This window comes from Aulostomus chinensis, chromosome 8, assembly GCF_037954235.1.
Source record: "Aulostomus chinensis isolate RoL2024-O1b breed Wild chromosome 8, RoL_Achi_v1.0, whole genome shotgun sequence".
NCBI classification, from domain to species: Eukaryota; Metazoa; Chordata; class Actinopteri; order Syngnathiformes; family Aulostomidae; genus Aulostomus; species Aulostomus chinensis.
In genome coordinates this window covers 11,606,105-11,624,209 of record NC_141327.1, presented here as the reverse complement: position 1 = coordinate 11,624,209, position 18,105 = coordinate 11,606,105, and the positions used below count along the sequence as shown (strand labels likewise).

Below are 18,105 nucleotides of genomic sequence, written 5' to 3'. Positions count from 1 at the left end.
GAATATAAGTGTGAAACTAACTTTTTTTTTTTTCTTCCAACGACCCCAGAGGGATTTTTATCAAACGTTGTACTACTCAGAAACTGTCAAAGTGTGTGTGTGTGTGTGTGTGTGTGTGGTGGTGTCGCCGCCTACTCCTGTATGTCTGTCCTGTCCTACAGGAGTCTGCGGTGGTCCTGACTGTGCTGAACCTGGCCATCCTCGGGCCCTCTGGGTGGATACTTGCCCACTTGGACCACTACAAGACCCGAGCCTGATGATGATGATGATGATGATGGATACCCCCTAAGCAGCGTCGGCTGCACTTGTTATGAGTTCTGTTCATACAATAAAGTCTTAATTTGCCAGCGTCACTTGTCTGTGGCGCTGCCTGTAGTTTAGCCTTTGCGCCAGTAGATGTCAGGAGCTTTGGGCGGAAGTGCTGCCCGAGGACTGCGAGGAAAACCCTCCTCCCATCAGGAATTTGTTTACACTTGTAAACCAGCTAGTGTTACTGAGTGTAACATGAAACCCCAGCTGGTTGGTACCCAGAAGCGGCTGTCCGTGTCCACCTGTGCCGGAGCGGGGGTCGCTCTGTCCCTGCGGAAGCAGCTGACCGCAGTCATCAATGGAGCGTTCGAAGTGGCTGTGGAGATCGCAGTCCGAGAGGTGACGGAGCTCATCGGTCAAGTTACAGGCGACATCTACGAGGAGATGCGACGAGAGAACGAGTGTCTGAAACAAAGACTGCACAGAGCGGGGCAGGAAGGATGCGCCAGCCCCGTAACTACAAGTCAACTCCAGGCTGCTGGCGACCGCGCACATCAAGATCCTCACCTCGGCTACGATCACGTCAGCACTCAGGGGGGCGGTGTGTATGTTTGTACGGAGGACAGGGATGATGTGGCAGGTCACAGCCGTCTGGATGAGCCTCCTCCTGCCCTCAACCATGTGACCAGAGATGACCAGCAGAGAGGAGCCGGTCGAAGGAGGGCAAAGCTCACCAGTGACGCTGCTTCAGAGACACAACACAGTGATGGAGGTGCTGGCGCCGCAGTTCTTACGCTGCTACAACTCATCTCACCTGGTAGCACAGGACGCACTAATCAGATGTGCTCCTACATGGTGGTCGTTGCTCACACGTACAAAATGACTCGTATTAACCGCAGAAATCACTTAGTGTAGGTTTTTGCGGTACCTCATCACATCTTCCGTTTGTCGTAAAAGCCTCAACACATCCAATGAAAAAAACGTATTCATTTAGACTTATTAAAACTCTGTTGTGTAGAAAAACTAATGTAAAATCCTTGAGACACCACCTATTCCATATCGTATGAATATACAAATATTTTTCATTTCACGTGTTAATTACTGGTCCCACTGTGTCTTACGTTCCTATAAATTCTATTCATTGTTTTTGACCCGGAGGTATAAAAGCGCCACATCATACTTGTAGAGTGTTGAACAGTGACTAGCTTTCAAAATGTCTAATGTCTCAAGAACTGCTTCTCGAAGTCAGATTATCAAGTTCCGAGGAGAAAACGGACAACTGTCACCAAAGAATGTGAAACCTCCTCCATTGCACATGAATCGTAGTACTCTGAAATTTACAAAATTCATTAAATTCAGCTGTGCAGAAAGAGAACCACATTTTGACTCAAAGGGGACTTTAAAAATGTCATGAAAATAAACAGCTCATCTTATTCAGAAAACTCATTAAATCCCTTTAAATATGACTTTTTGTTCCCCCATTGACTCACTATGATAGATGCAAAAAAGAGGTTGTCAGTCGAAGTCATCGAATAATTGTCAAACTATCAATTGTATTGTTATCTTTCTGTTAACAGACACCACTGAAGAAATTGCCCATTTTTGTGTGGTGAAGGTAGAAAGCATTAACCAGCCGTGTCTGGTCCTGTCAGCTCAGCACCACCACGCGTTTCCGTCCTCCAGCAACGAGGGCGAGGCCACAGTGGAGCAGTTCATAAAGAAGGAGAAGCCAGAGGAGGAGGGAGGTGGTACAGCTGGCTGTTTGGATTCCATCAAAGTGGAAGATTCCAGTCAGCAGTGTGTGTTTGCAGCCCAGTCGCCGCTGCTGGATGAGTGGAATCCAGAGGGGCAGGAGATTCAAGGCAGAGACCCCGACAGCCAGCGGTCCTGCTCCAGGCTGGCTAAAGGTAAGCCAGTGAGTCTACACACAAAGAAATAGTGTGAATAACGCAGCATACATAAAACACAAATAACCCAGATTTAATGTTCAATACGGAAGATAAAACAGGCTTTCACTGGGGTTTGCAAAATACCAGATTCATTTTTATTTTTTAACTTATAAATATAGCTACCTCATGTGTGGCTATAGTTTACAAATGGAGAGCTTCAGGTAACCAGTAGAGGGCAGTAATTGTACTTGGCTGTGTCTAGTCTGCTGGAAATTAAATGCAGACAAAGATTTCACCCTTTAGGATCTAAGCATTTATTTATACCAGCAGCCTTCAGGGGGGGGGTTCACCCTGGACAGGTCACCAGTCCATCACAGGGCCAACACATAGAGACAGACAACCATTCACACTCACAGTCACACCTACGGTCAATTTAGAGTATCAATCAGCCTCGTCCTCTCTTGATGTCTTTGGACTGTGGGAGGAAGCTGGAGTACCAGAGAGAACCCACACAGGTACAGGGAGAACATGGAGACTCCACACAGAAAGATCCTGTGATGGAGCCGGGACTCTAACCCAGAACCTTCTTTTTTTAGATTATAGACCATGTTACTTTAGACCAAAAACTAAGAGTCTTTGAGTTTTTGACTGTTGCAGCCCTGCTATGGCCCTCTTTAATGCTCCATCATGTAGGTTGTTGTGCTGTCTAGAGGTTAAGATTGCAGAACCTGACCTCAGAAATCTCAGCGGCAGCTTGGTGGTCATTCATGTAAGCTAAACGAGTTCTCAAATTTGGGTTTTCAAACGTTTCAAAACCATGGCGATGCAGTTCGGCTACGTCGTCAGTCATGACTGAAATAACCATATTACTGTCATCTGTTGAGGCTGAATTTTGCTGTGATTTAATTGCGATAAACTGATCAAATTGATGCTGACATAACGACATCATGATATCTGTTCGTACTGCGCGTTATTTCTGCTTTATCATGCCTGTCAACAAGGGTACAAGCAAACAACTTTTTCCAAAGCTGGTTTTCTGACTTTGGTATATGGAATGTAGATCACATTCTGTGCTCTTCCCCCATCGCTTTGCTTCTCATCCTCTGTCGGGACTCCATCGGGAGTGATGTCTGTTTCTGCCGTCGCCACGATAGTCGTTTGAATAGCTTTACTGATCAGCTGGTGTAAACAATTAAACTGCTGCGAACGCATTCGATGCATAACACATGCATACACTCCTCATTTAAATGACAAACTTTTACTTTGAAACTGCCCAAACTCCCATCATTTGAACATCTCTATGTGATTTCTCTACAGGTCATCATTCAAACCTCAGCACAGGGCTCCCACCATCCACTGATCTTCCATCCCTCTCCTCAGAGTTCTCAAACATCCGTCAGCTGGCAAAAACCGCTCCAATCTCGCTAGATTCTCCCCAACATCACGGTGTCCATGTCAAAACCAGCCGTGACATCAGCCACAACATCACCAAAATCTACACCTGCAAGTTCTGCTGTCAGACTTTTCAACTGCCCAGCTTGCTGCGGCGCCACACCAGCCATTGCCAGCAGAAGCTCCAGCAGTATTCCCGACAGCCCGTAGCAGGAAGCAAGAGGACCAGACTGCAGCTTTACCCACCGGGGTGCAGTCCTTTCCGCTGCACAGTGTGCAACCGGGAGTTCAACCGCATGGAGAACCTCAAGACCCACCTTCGTATCCACACCGGGGAGAGACCGTACACCTGCTCCGTCTGCTCCAAGTGTTTCCGTCACTCGGGAGCACTAACCAGACACTTCCGTATCCACACCGGAGAGAAGCCTTACATCTGCGGACAGTGTGGAAAGTCCTTTAGAAACTGTGGGGGGCTCAAATTCCACCAGCGTACACATAGCAAGTAAACACAGACTGGGATGCGTTTCATTTGTTAGATGTACACAGCTGGTATCGTTCCATTGTTACGTTCAAAATCATTTTAATTAAAGTTGCAGGTATCAGACACAGTTAATGTAGAGGGAGACTAATGGCTCAGCATCAAATTTTAAAGAAAGACCATGAATGCAGCTTTGGTGAACTGATGATATACCGTAATCCGTCTGTTTCTGTACTGATGTTGCTAGTATGGATGTCGTGCCTCCTCCTGGGATTTTTTTTTAGGTATCAAAATTAAGCTTTTGCTATATCTGCCAGAATATGTTGAACGTGTTGCGCATTGTCCTGTTGAATAAATGATACATAAGGGCCCTCGTGCATGATACTGTTAATCTTTAACGTCTCTGAGTTTTACATAACTGTCTGCACTGATTCACCTTTTACTTCCAGGTCCTTTTTTCTCTTCTTTTTGTTGCAGTTGTAGGAAGGCTTCTCTCACCCAGAAAGAAGCGTATTCATACGTTTGAAGTCTTCTCAAACACGATTAGAATCTCATTAGAAAAGAAGTAAGTATGAACAGTAAGGCATGATGATCTTGACATGAAATATTTCGCTTATTGTTGTATTTGATGGCTCAGAAGTATAAACTGATATAAAATGTGTCTGTTTAGCATAGCAGTGAAAAATTGTGTGTGTGTGTGTGTGTGGGGGGTTACAGCTTGCAAACCATTTCATCCTACTTTATTCTAAAAAGCATTATCTCAGTGTTGCAGAAGCTAATCTGGACCCATTGATGTCACCTAGGTACTTATTCAATTATTTTTTGGGTGTCTGAATAAGGAAATCAATTGGCTATTTCTATTTGTATGTTTTTATTAGTTTCCCCCAAAGTGAAATTAAATATTTTGGCATCTTCAAAGTGCACCTGGACCATCCACGGAAGTCCTGAGGACAGAGGAGCTGTGATTTGTTTGTTTTTCTCACTGTGTATGCCTGCGTTTGCATATGCAAGCCTTGACAACTACAACACATTTACTACTTCTGTAAGGCACAATTATTGAAAACAGATGGAGAGAGAGAGAGAGATCGATTGATCACCACTGAAGTATCTTTGAGGAAGACACCAAACTTCTACAACTGTCTCACTCTGTTCAATACGGTAGTAAATTATCATTTTACCTGGCAAGAACTCAGTTATAACAGATAAAGGCAAAGGAAAGCATAAAGTCATAGAATATGAAATGTTGGAATAAATTTTATCACAGAAATATCAAATCGGTACGGACACTTCAGTCGCAGGACGTTCGATCACTGTACTCTGTGATCGACTGTATCTGATGTGTGCCTCTTTTCTAGTATCAATTAATCGGCCTGGATTAAACAAGGAAGCGGACACGGAGCTAGCACGGCTAACTGGTAGAAGCAGCCCTACTCAGTCAAAATAGACGATTTACTAGACTCTTACGTCAGCAGACAGCCCGATACTCCTGTAAACCACTTTGTTTTGGACGGATTAATACTCATGCTGCCGGGCAGGGTGCTGTCATGTCGGCCGGGCCGTTGAATATGGAGGCTGTTCCTTCCTCCAGGATGGTGATGTCGGCGAGGTTTGCCAGTCTCGCTTGAGCCTCTCTTTTCGTTGCTATTGCTTCTGAAGTCCTCTGTTGACGGACTGGTAGTTCGGGGTAAGCTATTTCCCCTATTGCCTTTCCAGCAGCTAATTTTGAGCGGGCAGAAGTCACGATAGCATATCTAGCGTGTTCTGTTGTCAACAAACCGAGCTAATTTTGCTGTTTGACAGCATCGCACAGGCCACAGCACATCAGAGGGGCTTATTTAAGGATGATGCTAACTTAATTTTAGCTTGCTGTTTTCCCTTGTGGGTCTGAAAGTTACAACTAGCTGTGTGAACTACCGCAAAAGCAAGATTATATCGTTAATGGAAAGCTCACCGAAAAACGTACATGTCGATTTAAGTTAAAGTAATTTTGCCACTAAAACAAGAAGCTCGCGATCAGTTTGATCGCATATTTGATGTGTTTATTACAAAAATTACGAAGTGATTTTCTCTCCTCATTCATTGCTAGCGTAGTGATAGTGCAGTGATGACATTTGTGGGAATAACAGGTTCTACCACTCTGACAACACTTGTGATTTAAACTTTTTTCAAAGCTTCCTTTGTAGCAATAACAAACTATTGCTGCAGTTCTCCACTGTGGCTATGATTTGAATTTACGTTTGTACTCTAGTCTGCTCAATTTGCACTAGCAACAATACTAATATATACTCTGCAAATACAAGCCTGAATTGATTGTCTTTGGGGCTCATAAAGGAAATACCACAAGGACCAACTGAGAGTTATAAGCAGTTATAAACGCATTTGTCCCACTTGTCATGCTCATTCCAAACCCACAGTGCATGCTAGTGTCTCAGAGTCCACCGCGGTCCATCCTGAGGAAAGATAGAAGGAAGGAAAGATGGAACAGTCATAGCCTGGGTTGTTTTGACCCGGGAGCACAATACAAAGGCTCAGAATTTTTAAAAAGGCTGTAACATCGCTGTAATGTTGCCTGTTCTTCTTCTTGCCTTCATATTGTACAGGGAAGATGATGCAGGGTACAGCATTGACCCAGGACCCTTCCCACTCAACAGGGGAACGTGGGGAACTGGTACACACGTTATCTAAAGAGACTCTGGGTTCCCCAGATGCGTCTGAGTTGGGGAGCCCTCGGTCTACTCCAAACTTTGATCTTCTCAACATGGTGGTGTCCTATAAGAGAATGGCCCTATTTCTAGAGCCAGTTGTAGATGCAGTGGAGCTTGCCCGCTACCTGCTTGGGTCTGTACATATATATATTTTTTGACTTTCCTAATAATCTGCGTTACAATGCTTTTAGTTTTGCTAGCAGAGCAGATCAATGATTTTTATCCCTCAGGTGGAAGATGCCACTTTGCTCTCTGCTTGTCTGTATATTCCTCAACATCTTCTTCTGCACTGTCAGTCAAGGTAAGATGAGGAATTAGACATGAATATCAGTTACATTTTTATTCACGTGTTTAGAATGATGCTTGAATAATTGATGACGCTGCTGCTCCTGTCTGGCTCTCTGCTATTAGTGGGTTGGTTCTCAGTGGGTGTGGTGGCAGTGACGATGCCTGCTGCCCTGGGATACCTGCAGGACAGGTGCGGGGGCGGAGCTTCTGAAGCTGAGCTCCAGAGGAGGCGCTATCATGCGGTGCACCGCAGGGACCTGCAGACGGTGCACCTTACCAAACAGGAGGCTATGTTGGAAGTCAAAGACCTGTAAGAGGCACTGCAGGGGAGTGGCTGATGGGCTGGATGAATGAGTGGGCTGGCACAGACTCTGTGTGTGTGTGTGTGTGTGTGTGTGTGTGTGTGAGAGAGAGAGAGAGAGAGAGATTGAGTTATCACCCCAACAGGACCTGCTCTGTGCATGTGGGGGCCCTGACCAGCAGTATTCACCATCTCCAACTACTATGCAATATTAGTTGAAGATGATACATTTTATCTGCATGTTTATCAGCATGAATCACAGCTTTTTAAAATTTTTTTTTACTGCAAATCAATTACACACTCTTGCCATTTTTACTTTATTTTTCAAATAACTGCTTAGCGCTGAACATTTAATAATTCAGTTGTCAATGTCAGTCTTGTTGACATGGACTCCTTGCCGCTATAAGCTGCAGCCTCTCCTTCAAATTTGGTTTTCTCTTGTATCTTTGTGTTTACAGGTTAGACCAGGGGTCGGCAACCTTTAACACTCAAAGAGCCATTTCCAGACGGAAAAGACAACACTGGGAGCCGAAAACATTTTTTATATTTAAAATAATACAATATATCCGTAATTTCCGGACTATAAGGCGCACCAGCAAAATTTAGGTAAAAAACAAATGTGTATATATACAAACCGCACTGAACTATAAGCCGCAGGTGTTTTAATGTTTAATTACCATATGTAAGGGTTCGTGCACAGAGGGGATTGTCAGGAAAGAGATAGCTGTTTGGGGAAGCTTCCGATTTGTTAACATTTCCTACAAACAACAAGTTGCATTGATGCATAACTTATAATAACAGTACGGAACATGTACCGTGCTGTGTAAACTGTACTGTATCACATGACACATCGCGTTCAGACACACAAACTTTCACAACATTCGAAACGTCTTTACTGTGTAGAAATAAAGAGTGAGCTCTCAGCGCACGGACCATAAACAAAGCTTACAGCGCTCGACGAGGCTATGCCTAATTAATAGGGCTGCAACTAACCACTATTTTAATAGTCCACTAGTCACCGACTATTGAAACTATTAGTCGACTAATCGGATAATTATTAATTTTTTCTTAAATTCAGCATGAAGTTGATTTCATTATGTGGCAAATGATGATAAACACAAGAAAGATGGGTACAATGAAAAATACTTCTTTTATTGAACACACTGCGGATTCGTACAAAAATTAAATAAAAATGTCCTGTCTAAAACCAATTAGGCAGTGTTCGGTCAGTAGAGACATAAATCCATAAATAAATAAACCTCTGTCTATTTTTGTAGGAACTGGCAAATAAATAATAAATCAAAATCAAGTACAATGCTTATAAAATGTACAATGTGTGTCATAAAAACTGTATTCGCTTGAATGTTACTTGAATCTCACCGAGGCGAGTCAGACTCCGTTTCGTTCAACTTCTCGACGGGCTTCTTTAAATGTTCCTGCATCACCGAGGTACTGCCATGACGCTCAAGGTCTGCTTTGCAAACTTTATTAGTAGTCTTTTTATTCGCCGTATCCAGGCTAAAAGGCTCCCAAACTTTAGAAGTTTTGATACGCGTCCCTGATGTTGACGCTGCCATTTCTCTATGTTACCGCTCAGAGACAGAGACGCTATTGCGCATGAGCGACTCTCGGCAGAAATTATAATCAAGAGAGATGCCTCACTGTTGGAAAAACGCGTCTGGCGACAATAGTTGACAATGGAATTCATTGTCGACTATTGCTATTATCGATTTTTGTGGACAACGTTGACAAATCGTTGCAGCCCTACTAATTAAGTGTTTTTTAAAAGTGCCGGTAACACAGCAGTAGGCCTAAAGGTGCAGTAACGTCAGTTTAAAATATAACCAGCCTACCAGAAACGCCAGCCGCACCGTTGTATAAACCGCAGCATTCAAAGCAGGGGGAAAAAGTAGCGGCTTATAGTCCAGAAAATGTGTAATTTTATTTTAATATTTCGAGATCACAATAATCTCACAATTTGCAACTACAATTAAACAAATGAACAAACACAAAGAAAATACTTTGTTCAGATATTGCGCAGTTTTGGTGTCGCTGGGCTTTCCGCGCATGCCGGCTGCCTGCTGACACGTCCAGTGCTGTCAAACGTCTCTGAAGAAGGCGAATGCTGATCACCGAAATTGCACAAGGTCTGAAGAAAGAAGTTAAAAACTTTGACTTAATAAGAAGACATGATACACGTTTTTGAGACAAATAACATACACTTCAATCGGACACTTAAAATTTATTTTCCCAAGCCACGCAGAGCCGCAACATAAGGATGAAAGAGCCGCGGGTTGCCGACCCCTTGGTTAGACAGTCCCACACAAATTGAATTTTGACTTTACAACATATCGTCCCAAAGCTCCCAAAGCTCAACTTCAATTTGACATCTAACGTTCCACAAGAAAAGTACTTTCTGGCCAGTAAGATATGCCATCTAAGTTACACTGTGAGGGAATAATGATAGGTTCCGTTTAGCCAAAAAAAATCTATTATCAAATTCCTTTTGCCTGCATCACATTATAATAATAGTCTGGACAAACATGGATGTAAAAGTCAAGTGAAGAGTTTGGTGGAAGCAGGCAACCTCCAGGTGGTAATTATTCTTTATGAAAAGCCTGCTGTCGTCACCCCCCATCAGCTAGCGCCCACACTGCTTACACCTACGTTTTTACAAGTGTCTTATTAAAAAACAGAAGTGTTTCATATTACATTACTTTGTAGGTGTTGATGTTTTTATCCGTCTTTACACGGTAACCTTCTAAGTCACTTCCTGTTCTCTCAATACAGCCCTACTAGGGGTTCTTAAACTTACATTTACGTGTTTTCTGTGTTTACCATACATGAATTATATTTAGTAGTCATTAAAAAAAAAATTCATAGACTGACTATAAAAACAAATACATGACCTATATATGTGTGATGTATGTGTAGGATGTTTGTGTTGTGTATGTTGAAGAATGTCTTTGCTCATATGGCGTTATGACCTTATATTTCCTGTTTTCGCCAGGTTGAAGCACCTGGATGACCTGCTGTCCTCTGCTTGTCAGTCAGCAGAAACCCTTTACCATGTCTTGTACTGGGACAATCACACCAAATCATCAAGGTCTGAATACACACACAGATGATGCCCTCTGATGTTTTTATTTGGCACGTTAACATGAACCGACTGGTACTATGTTGCCAAGATCAAATGTAAGATCGTATTTATTAGAAGGATAATCAAAGATAAGCACAGAGTCTTATTTTAAAATTCGTCAGAAAGAGATTGTAAAGAAGGCGAGCTGTAGATGTTAACAAACCAGTGTGATCACCCTTAAGGTAAATCCCTGTTTATTTCAAACTATACTGGGAGATACAGAGGCAGGTTAAACTGAACTGGGAACTTTCATTGTAATACTGTGTTATTATGAGACGCGTCAGAGGTTGCAGCATTTTGGCCTTGAATTACAAATGCAGACTTGCTGTTGAGTCTCATACACGGTGGAACATTTGTAATCCTCTGCTCCAGGTTTTATGGGGGGATGTTAATCGTGATGTGCCTGCTCTACATCACTCCTGTGGGCTGGGTGCTGGCTGGCCTGAACAGTGCCGTCTTCCTGTGGAACAGAGACTTCTGCAGAGGTGAGCTCACTATGTCATGCAATAGAAATGTGACATTTAAAAACAACAACAACAACAACAAAAAACAGGTGTTACATTTTTGACACTTGGCTTTCAGTTTTGTTGGACCTAAGGAAGCTGCTTCATGTGGGCCAGGCCCAGACCTCAGAGGGATTCACTGAAGAGCAGGAGCAGGGCAACATATTGGACAGAACGCCCACACCAACTAGTCTGGAGGTGAGAGGAGTTGGAACACTGACAGCTTTACTGTTCGTGATTTACATTAAAAGCTGTAAGCTTCTTATCCAGGTCACGTCATGCCTTATGGATGGATTTGCATGGACCGGCTTTTTCCCTGTTGAGATTTGATGCTGCTGGGGGGATCAGATGAATGTGGCTTTATGTTTCTGGAGGCCATTGGGTCACAACAAAGCATAAGTTCCAGAATATTCTTCTGCTTTTAACAGCTCAGTGGGATGTGTTAGAATGTGCGCTGTCCAAGGTGCTGATCCTGGAACCACAGAAATGTGTGAGCGTTGAGTATATTTACAAGGGTGTGTGTGTGTGTGTGTGTGTGTGTGTGTGTGTGTGTGTGTGTGTGTGTGTGTTGTACTCTAGGACCTGTCTCCTGGCAGTGTCGAGGAAGCTGAAGAGGCAGAACCCGATGATGAATTTAAGGATGCTATTGAGGTGAAGACAATCATGAAGCTCAATTCTGTATTTTCCATATACATGTTTTGAAAACAGTGTTTTTCTCCCAGGTGGTCAAATCTGGCCTTGTTTGCATTTTCTTTTTCTGTTTTTTTCTGGTGATCCTTTTGATCAGAGCTCAAACTGCCAATACAGCTGTGCGGCATACGTGAGCAATATGACAGAGGATACAAACAATCTTAAATCTCTGGTTGTTATTAAAGTGAGTTTTCACGTCCTCGCCAAGAGCTCGGAGAGCAGATTGATATGCTTCTCATATCGGTGTTAAATACGGAGCATAAGCGAGGACACATTCCACTCAAAGAGTTCTAATAGCCTTCCCACCTTCATGTAAATACTCCAGATCATCCAGAGAGGTGAGACATATGGAGAGGCAGTCATACCTCATTGGTCACCAGAGGCTTCCCAATATTCTTCAGGGGGTCACTGGCCTCCATTTTATTCCGTCAGCTTTGTTGTCCTCAGTGAAGACTTCCCATGTGTGAAAGTGGTCTTGCTGCCCCAACATTTCAAGCTCCTCGTCGTCGTCCTCCTCCTCCGCTTTATCCGGTGGGTCCGGGTCGTGGGGGCAGCAGCCTCAGCAAGGAAGTCCAGACTGTCCTCTCCCCAGCCATTTCCACCAGCTCTTCCGGGGGAATCCCGAGGCATTCCCAGGCCAGCCGAGAGATATAATCCCTCCAGTGTGTCCTAGGTTGGCTTGAGGCCTCCTCCCAGTTGGGCATGCCTGGATCACCTCCATTCAAGCTCACCCTTCATTATTACAGTATCTAGTAATAAGTCAACCAGAAAGCCATCTCCCTGCAGGTAGAAGAATGCGAGAATGTACCATGAAGGGAAGGACAATCTCTGGAGCTCTGGGGCCAAATACAATGATGTCTGCCTGTAGATGAATCAGTGAGTGGATCCTCAGTCTGGGGGAGAGCATCACCCACGTTCTGTCATACAAGATCAGAGCAGCTTGGCTATTTTTCTCCAGGGTTGCTCTTTGTCTGATCCTGTCAAACTGCATCAGTGCAAGCAGTGGAGAGGACTGGATCTGATGAGCTGTGCTTGAACCCTGGGCAGGGAATGTTGTTTATGGTGCTGACCCCCACGGAACTCCTCCTGTGGTGAAGAGACCTGGTCCTGTTCAAATTACCTCCACCTGCTTCTAGATGTCACCACTCAGCCAGAAGATGGAAACATACAAGTTGGACCAAGACATGAGGACCAACCCCAGAGAGGTGAAGTTCTCCAACTATCTGCTGAGGATTGGTGAGGACCAGGAGGAGAAATTGAAAGTCAAGATTCCACCTCACATCTGGTCATGTCTTAGTCCCTGCTGGCTGAAGAGGTCTTCCCCAACCTGGCCTCTACCTGCCACACTCCAGATTACCTGTTGACTGGGACCACTGGCACACTGCTGAACAGAAACAGAGATGATCCTGGGGGACAATCAGTCGGAATCAATTCCTCCTGAATGTCTCACCTCCTTGACTCATTCCAGACTCCCTGACAACAAGCTGTTGCCCTACCAAGCCTGTCCTGTCATGCTGTTTAGGATCCTGATCCCTGCTGGAGCCCCAGGAACCAGACAAGATTCACAGTGGTGAACATGAGAACCAGTGTGAGGCAGCAGACACTGAAACTAGAAATGGACATTTCTAGTTAGATATTTGGCCTAATAATCCCAGTATTTACAGTATTTTCAAGATCTGACATTCTCAAGGACATGTCAGGTAGTCAAAGGATTGGCGTTTCAAGAAGAAATCCTGTTCACTATTCACTTCACAACATGCATTTTAGGACCAAACTTTCTACCTTCCAGTAACAAATAGACATTATTGCCATCACTGTGTGAAAAACCCTCTTTCATGCTGATGATGCGTGTCCTCTTTTTTTTTTTCCTGCTACCGTCTGAAATCAGGAGAATTCAATTTCCCTGCAGGTGAGTGTCAAGCTACCTTGATTTAGGAGAGGTACCATTAGGATCCTAGTAGTTGGAAGCTCATGTGAGGTGGTGTTGTTGCTTGTGCTCTGCTTCTTGAAGCCTGGTTGTCGGTATGCTCACGTGTAGTCACACCTGAATAGGTGTTTGTGGGTAATGTGGTTCTCATGTGTTATCCTCCATCCCTCTAAGGAAACACCTCTGGTCTTGGTGGTAAGTGGATTTCCCAGTACCTTCCATCCATCTGTTTTTGTTTTTTTGTTTTTATGTCCCTCTTCCCTTGGTCTTCAGCAATGATGGCTGAGCAGGCTCATCATTAGTGACTCCAGGGAATGGTTGTTTGCATCATAGGAATATCTTAACGACCACCCTGACTTTGTCCATGCTCATAGATATTTAACACTGCATTGGTCACATCAACTTTTGCCCCTAAACTCATCCTGGTGCGATAGACCCAGATTGTGAACATAACCACAGCAAGTGAACCACCTCTGCTCTGTTAGAGCCTGACTGCTACTGCTGATATTTGGGATTTTGATATCGATCATTAACATACATGTGAGAAACACTCAACGCCCAGGACTCACACCCTGCATCTGAATTGGACGCACATCGACCTATTTTTTTTTTTCAATGACCATGAAAGCAGATAAGAGTAGCCGCCGCTGCCATGATGCAACACTTTTGCTAAGGAGGCTCACAAATGTTTTTGGGTGAAACGCACATCTCGCTGCTAAAATAGACTTAGAAATAATCAGTTTTGAGTCACTTTGATTTCATATGAGCAACATTTAATGTAGATTAAACATTTCTGGTGTGTCTGTCAAAATAACAGCTCTCACTGGCACGTTTGTTTTAAGAATGAATTCATTTGAAGTTATTCAAAGGGTCATGTTGTGTATGAACATACCATATTTAAACTAGTTCTTGGTTTTATTTTTGAAGAAATTATACAGTCAAACCAGAGACCTGATTGAGTCAAACTATTTATATTAACAGTATAAGAAAATACTGTCCTGTGGAGAGCAGTCAATTACTTTGCAAAAGCCCACTCTTGGAAAGAATAGTGCAGAAACTAAAGATAATCTCACAAATGCTCTTAATTTGGAAATTGAACAGGCCACGTGAAGACTCCTTTATTTCTCTCCATTGTCTCACTCTTCTTTTTTTGACACTTTCAGATGGGTCAGTTTATTTCAACACTTATTATAAATTACATGTATCGTATGAAATGAAAAACATTCATATTTTTGAGAATTATTCAAAATAAACTCTGTTGAGAATGAAATTGCTGGCGGGGGCAGTGCTGCTTGCAGACGCGGAATGTGTGAAGAACAACACGGAGAGAAGAGCAGCAGTCGCAGACGCAGACATGCTGCAGAGGTAGACGCAAGATGTGCGTCCCGGGCCTAATTGTTTGCGTAATATAGCTCTATACCAGTAGCTTGATCCCGATTTATGACTTTGAAAGGCAAAAATTGGCAGATGATCAGTTTATCAGTGAGGTTCTTTTGACATTATACCATATTTTCACTGACACATTTTCCTTTCACTGTGGATGTTTCCTTTAACTGATGCTACTTCCTAGCAGACACTACATGTCTCCTTCTCTGAAACAGTTTTTTAAAAATTATTTTAACATGGAGCATCATCCACTCATTTTGTAGCTCGTTACTTCATCACTCGTCTTTGTCCCCTCCTCTTGGTTTATTTATTGGCTGTCACGCCGACCTGCAGTTCTACTTACCAGTAGTTTCTACAGCCCTTTGGCCTCCAGAATGTCTGAATCGATTTTAAAGAAGATGTGGGCTGTAATTGAGAGCTGGACAGTGATGATGGTCGAGCCATAGACTAAATGCTGCAGCCCTGTTCTTATCTTTGTGGTGGGTTCGGTGTCCTGATGTTTGGTAGATTCATCCTGTAGAAGCATGCATGTGCTCTACTATCAGTAGTACTTCCTGTCATTATGCTTGATTCATCATCCAAACATCATCTCCAGCTGCTTGGGTTTATGACGATACCTGCCTGAAACCGAAACTCTGTCATAAAAGAATAATTGCTGTAGGTTGCTGTCTATGTAACCGTCTCATGCAGTTTGTTTTCTTCCCCTTCTCCTCCCTCTTGCCCAGGAGGATGACGACGGGCCCCTTGGAGCTCCTGAGTATGACACCATCTCTGAGAATGGTCTTCTGAGTCGCAATGAACCAATACGCAGCAAAGTCTCTAAGCTGACAGAAAAACTGCGTAAACGTTACCCCACCGCCAGCACAGGTCAGTGTGCTCTGACTCAGTAATTCCTCTGGCCGTGATGAAAGAAGACTTTGTTAGAGTTTGGATATCTTGTCTCTGTTGATGCTTTCTCTATCTCATAATGGGCTGTTGTGCTTTCGTTTTGTCCTCAAAGGCAACTGTTCTAACTGCAACGCCGTCTTCTCAGTGCTGAAGAAAAGGGTGAGACTGAATGTTTGTGTAGAGATGCAGGGATATATTTAGGCATCACGTCACCATCGTGTTTCATTTTGTCTTTGTTTGCTACTGGCACAAGTTTAAACATGATGTTTCTTCCTATTGCAGAAGAACTGCAGTAACTGTGGCAACAGCTTCTGTTCTCGATGCTGTTCCTTCAAAGTGCTGAGATCCTGCATGGGAGCAACAGGTGAGATGAGGAAATGGCAGAGGGCTTGTTGCCGCATAACAATAGCGATAATATGATGGAAAATAGTTGTATTATTCAATACAAACAGGCTTACATGGCTTTCTTGACAAATTATCTCTATATATTTCATGAAATTTCATACCCTGGCAGAGCTAAAACTTGGAAAACCATTGTTCTTTGAAGTAACATTTCTGTGGTAGAGTTCAATACTGCAGATGAGCAAATGACCGCCGAATGCTGTTTTGATCTGTTCTTTTATTACTGTTTCTGCTGCAGCTCCAGAGGCCCAGAGAGAGACTGTGTTTGTTTGTGCTGCCTGTAACTCCTCTCTCATCAAGTTACAATGAGCTGGCATGTGAATCGTGGCTCCCAGCGGGAGGTCTGCCGCTGTTTACCCTGAAGCCTGTCACCAAAGTTACTGACACCTTGATTTTTTTTTTTCAACTTGGGGCCCTGAAATCTGATCTGAGGTCTCCCGCGAGACCTTTCCTGCCTTTTCCAGTTGCATCCCTCCTTTGCTACTTGTGTTGATCATGGGACTTCTGCTCCGATATCTGAGATATTTCCTGTTTCAACTCTGAATGAAGAAGCGGACTCAGTGAGAAGGAGCACAACAGCTCTAAAATTGAAGGGCCTTCTTTTTCTCTTTGCTGAGCAGAGGGAAGGGTGGAGGCCAGGATTGGACTGGTGCTCTCAGCTGTGACAAACCAGCTTACAATGGTCTTTTTATGCTTCGGGTCAACACAGAGTTGATCATATTAATTGTTAATATTTTTAAATGCAGCCCTGTGTAGCAGTTTAACTGTGGTGACTTTCCTACATGAACAAGACTAATGCCGGCACTGTCTACATCTAGCATTTTTTTTTTTTCCTAAGTGATGATGAAAACAAAATTGAGATATGTGTTAGGACGAACAAAGTCAACGATTTATGACCAAAATAAGCTTTGCATTTGGCTGGTATTTCCCCAGTGTGTGCCCCCAGTAGACTCGGAGCCGCTCCCGGACATCCATATCATGTGATTTGTGCTGAATTTGTCCTGAAGGCCAGTGAGTTGCTTACATCTTCTGCCTCAACCACATGTTTTTATGTTACCGTGCACACGATTCAAGGTTTCCCAGTAGTTGATCACACAGCCATCCTCGAGTGTTTTTAGCAAGCATTTTATTTCAGACGATTTCTTTGAAATATTGGATTTCTGTGTGACTCATGAGTGTTTTACTTTTTTAATGGCATTCCCATCAGCTAGATGAGCTCAGAAGGCACCAGGGGAGCAACTGTGATGCACTGTGAAGCTGCTAACACCATGGCAGTAAACTGAAAATGCATGGCCTGCACAGAACCGCATCATATTTTTTGACAAGTAACCAGTGACGACACCCTGGACTGTAGGAAGTAGGGTTTGTGAAAATCTGTAATACTGATCGAATTGGGGTGGTTGTGTGTGGAAGGGAGGTCAGAAGAGTATAGCAGCAGCCCTCAAGGCTCCTGGAGCTGCAGGGACCTTAAGTCCAATTTTTACTGCTAACTGGATCAAAGTCAACCCAACTGGAGTTATTTGATTTGGCGTGAGCAGCCCACATCAGTGCCACACACTCTTGCAAGCGGGACTTAAAAGAATTAGTGTGGAGGCAATATAACTCAAGAAGTGGAGCCCGGATGCAACATTGTTTTAATCATGATTCAGACACAGACGATTGTAAGAGTTTGCTTTGCTTTTATTGTAATCATATAGAAACAGTTACTGTAATTTGTTCTTCTATATCTAATATATTTAATTTAAAACTCCAGAATTATTATTTGGCTTAATGATTATTTCTGTATATATTGCCACTTATTTTATGGTTGAAATATGCCCTTATTGAAATAAACTGTGTGATGATTTGATTAACTCCAAGTCACAAGT

The 18,105-nt window shown here is 43.4% G+C and overlaps 2 protein-coding genes across 5 annotated transcripts; both read left to right on the top strand.

Moving 5' to 3' along the window:
- Positions 1 to 261: 261 nt before the first annotated feature.
- LOC147257152 (uncharacterized) lies at positions 262 to 4,691 on the top strand. The gene is made up of 3 exons (XM_086210963.1): positions 262 to 1,021; positions 1,827 to 2,156; positions 3,456 to 4,691. Exons 1-3 carry the CDS (start codon positions 397 to 399, stop codon positions 4,034 to 4,036), a joined length of 1,536 nt encoding a protein of 511 aa, XP_086067089.1. The 5' UTR covers positions 262 to 396; the 3' UTR covers positions 4,037 to 4,691.
- Positions 4,692 to 5,373: 682 nt separating this feature from the next.
- On the top strand, positions 5,374 to 18,090 carry zfyve27 (zinc finger, FYVE domain containing 27). Of its 4 annotated transcripts, XM_086210959.1 has the most exons (14): positions 5,374 to 5,692; positions 6,609 to 6,846; positions 6,944 to 7,014; positions 7,125 to 7,311; positions 10,313 to 10,408; positions 10,814 to 10,926; positions 11,024 to 11,142; positions 11,524 to 11,595; positions 13,523 to 13,543; positions 13,736 to 13,756; positions 15,673 to 15,814; positions 15,948 to 15,994; positions 16,118 to 16,199; positions 16,476 to 18,090. In XM_086210959.1, exons 2-14 carry the CDS (start codon positions 6,614 to 6,616, stop codon positions 16,544 to 16,546), a joined length of 1,275 nt encoding a protein of 424 aa, XP_086067085.1. In that variant the 5' UTR covers positions 5,374 to 5,692; positions 6,609 to 6,613; the 3' UTR covers positions 16,547 to 18,090. The 4 variants fall into 4 exon arrangements, with proteins under 4 accessions (XP_086067085.1, XP_086067087.1, XP_086067086.1 ...); XM_086210961.1 differs by lacking the exon at positions 13,523 to 13,543; XM_086210960.1 differs by lacking the exon at positions 13,736 to 13,756.
- Positions 18,091 to 18,105: the final 15 nt, after the last annotated feature.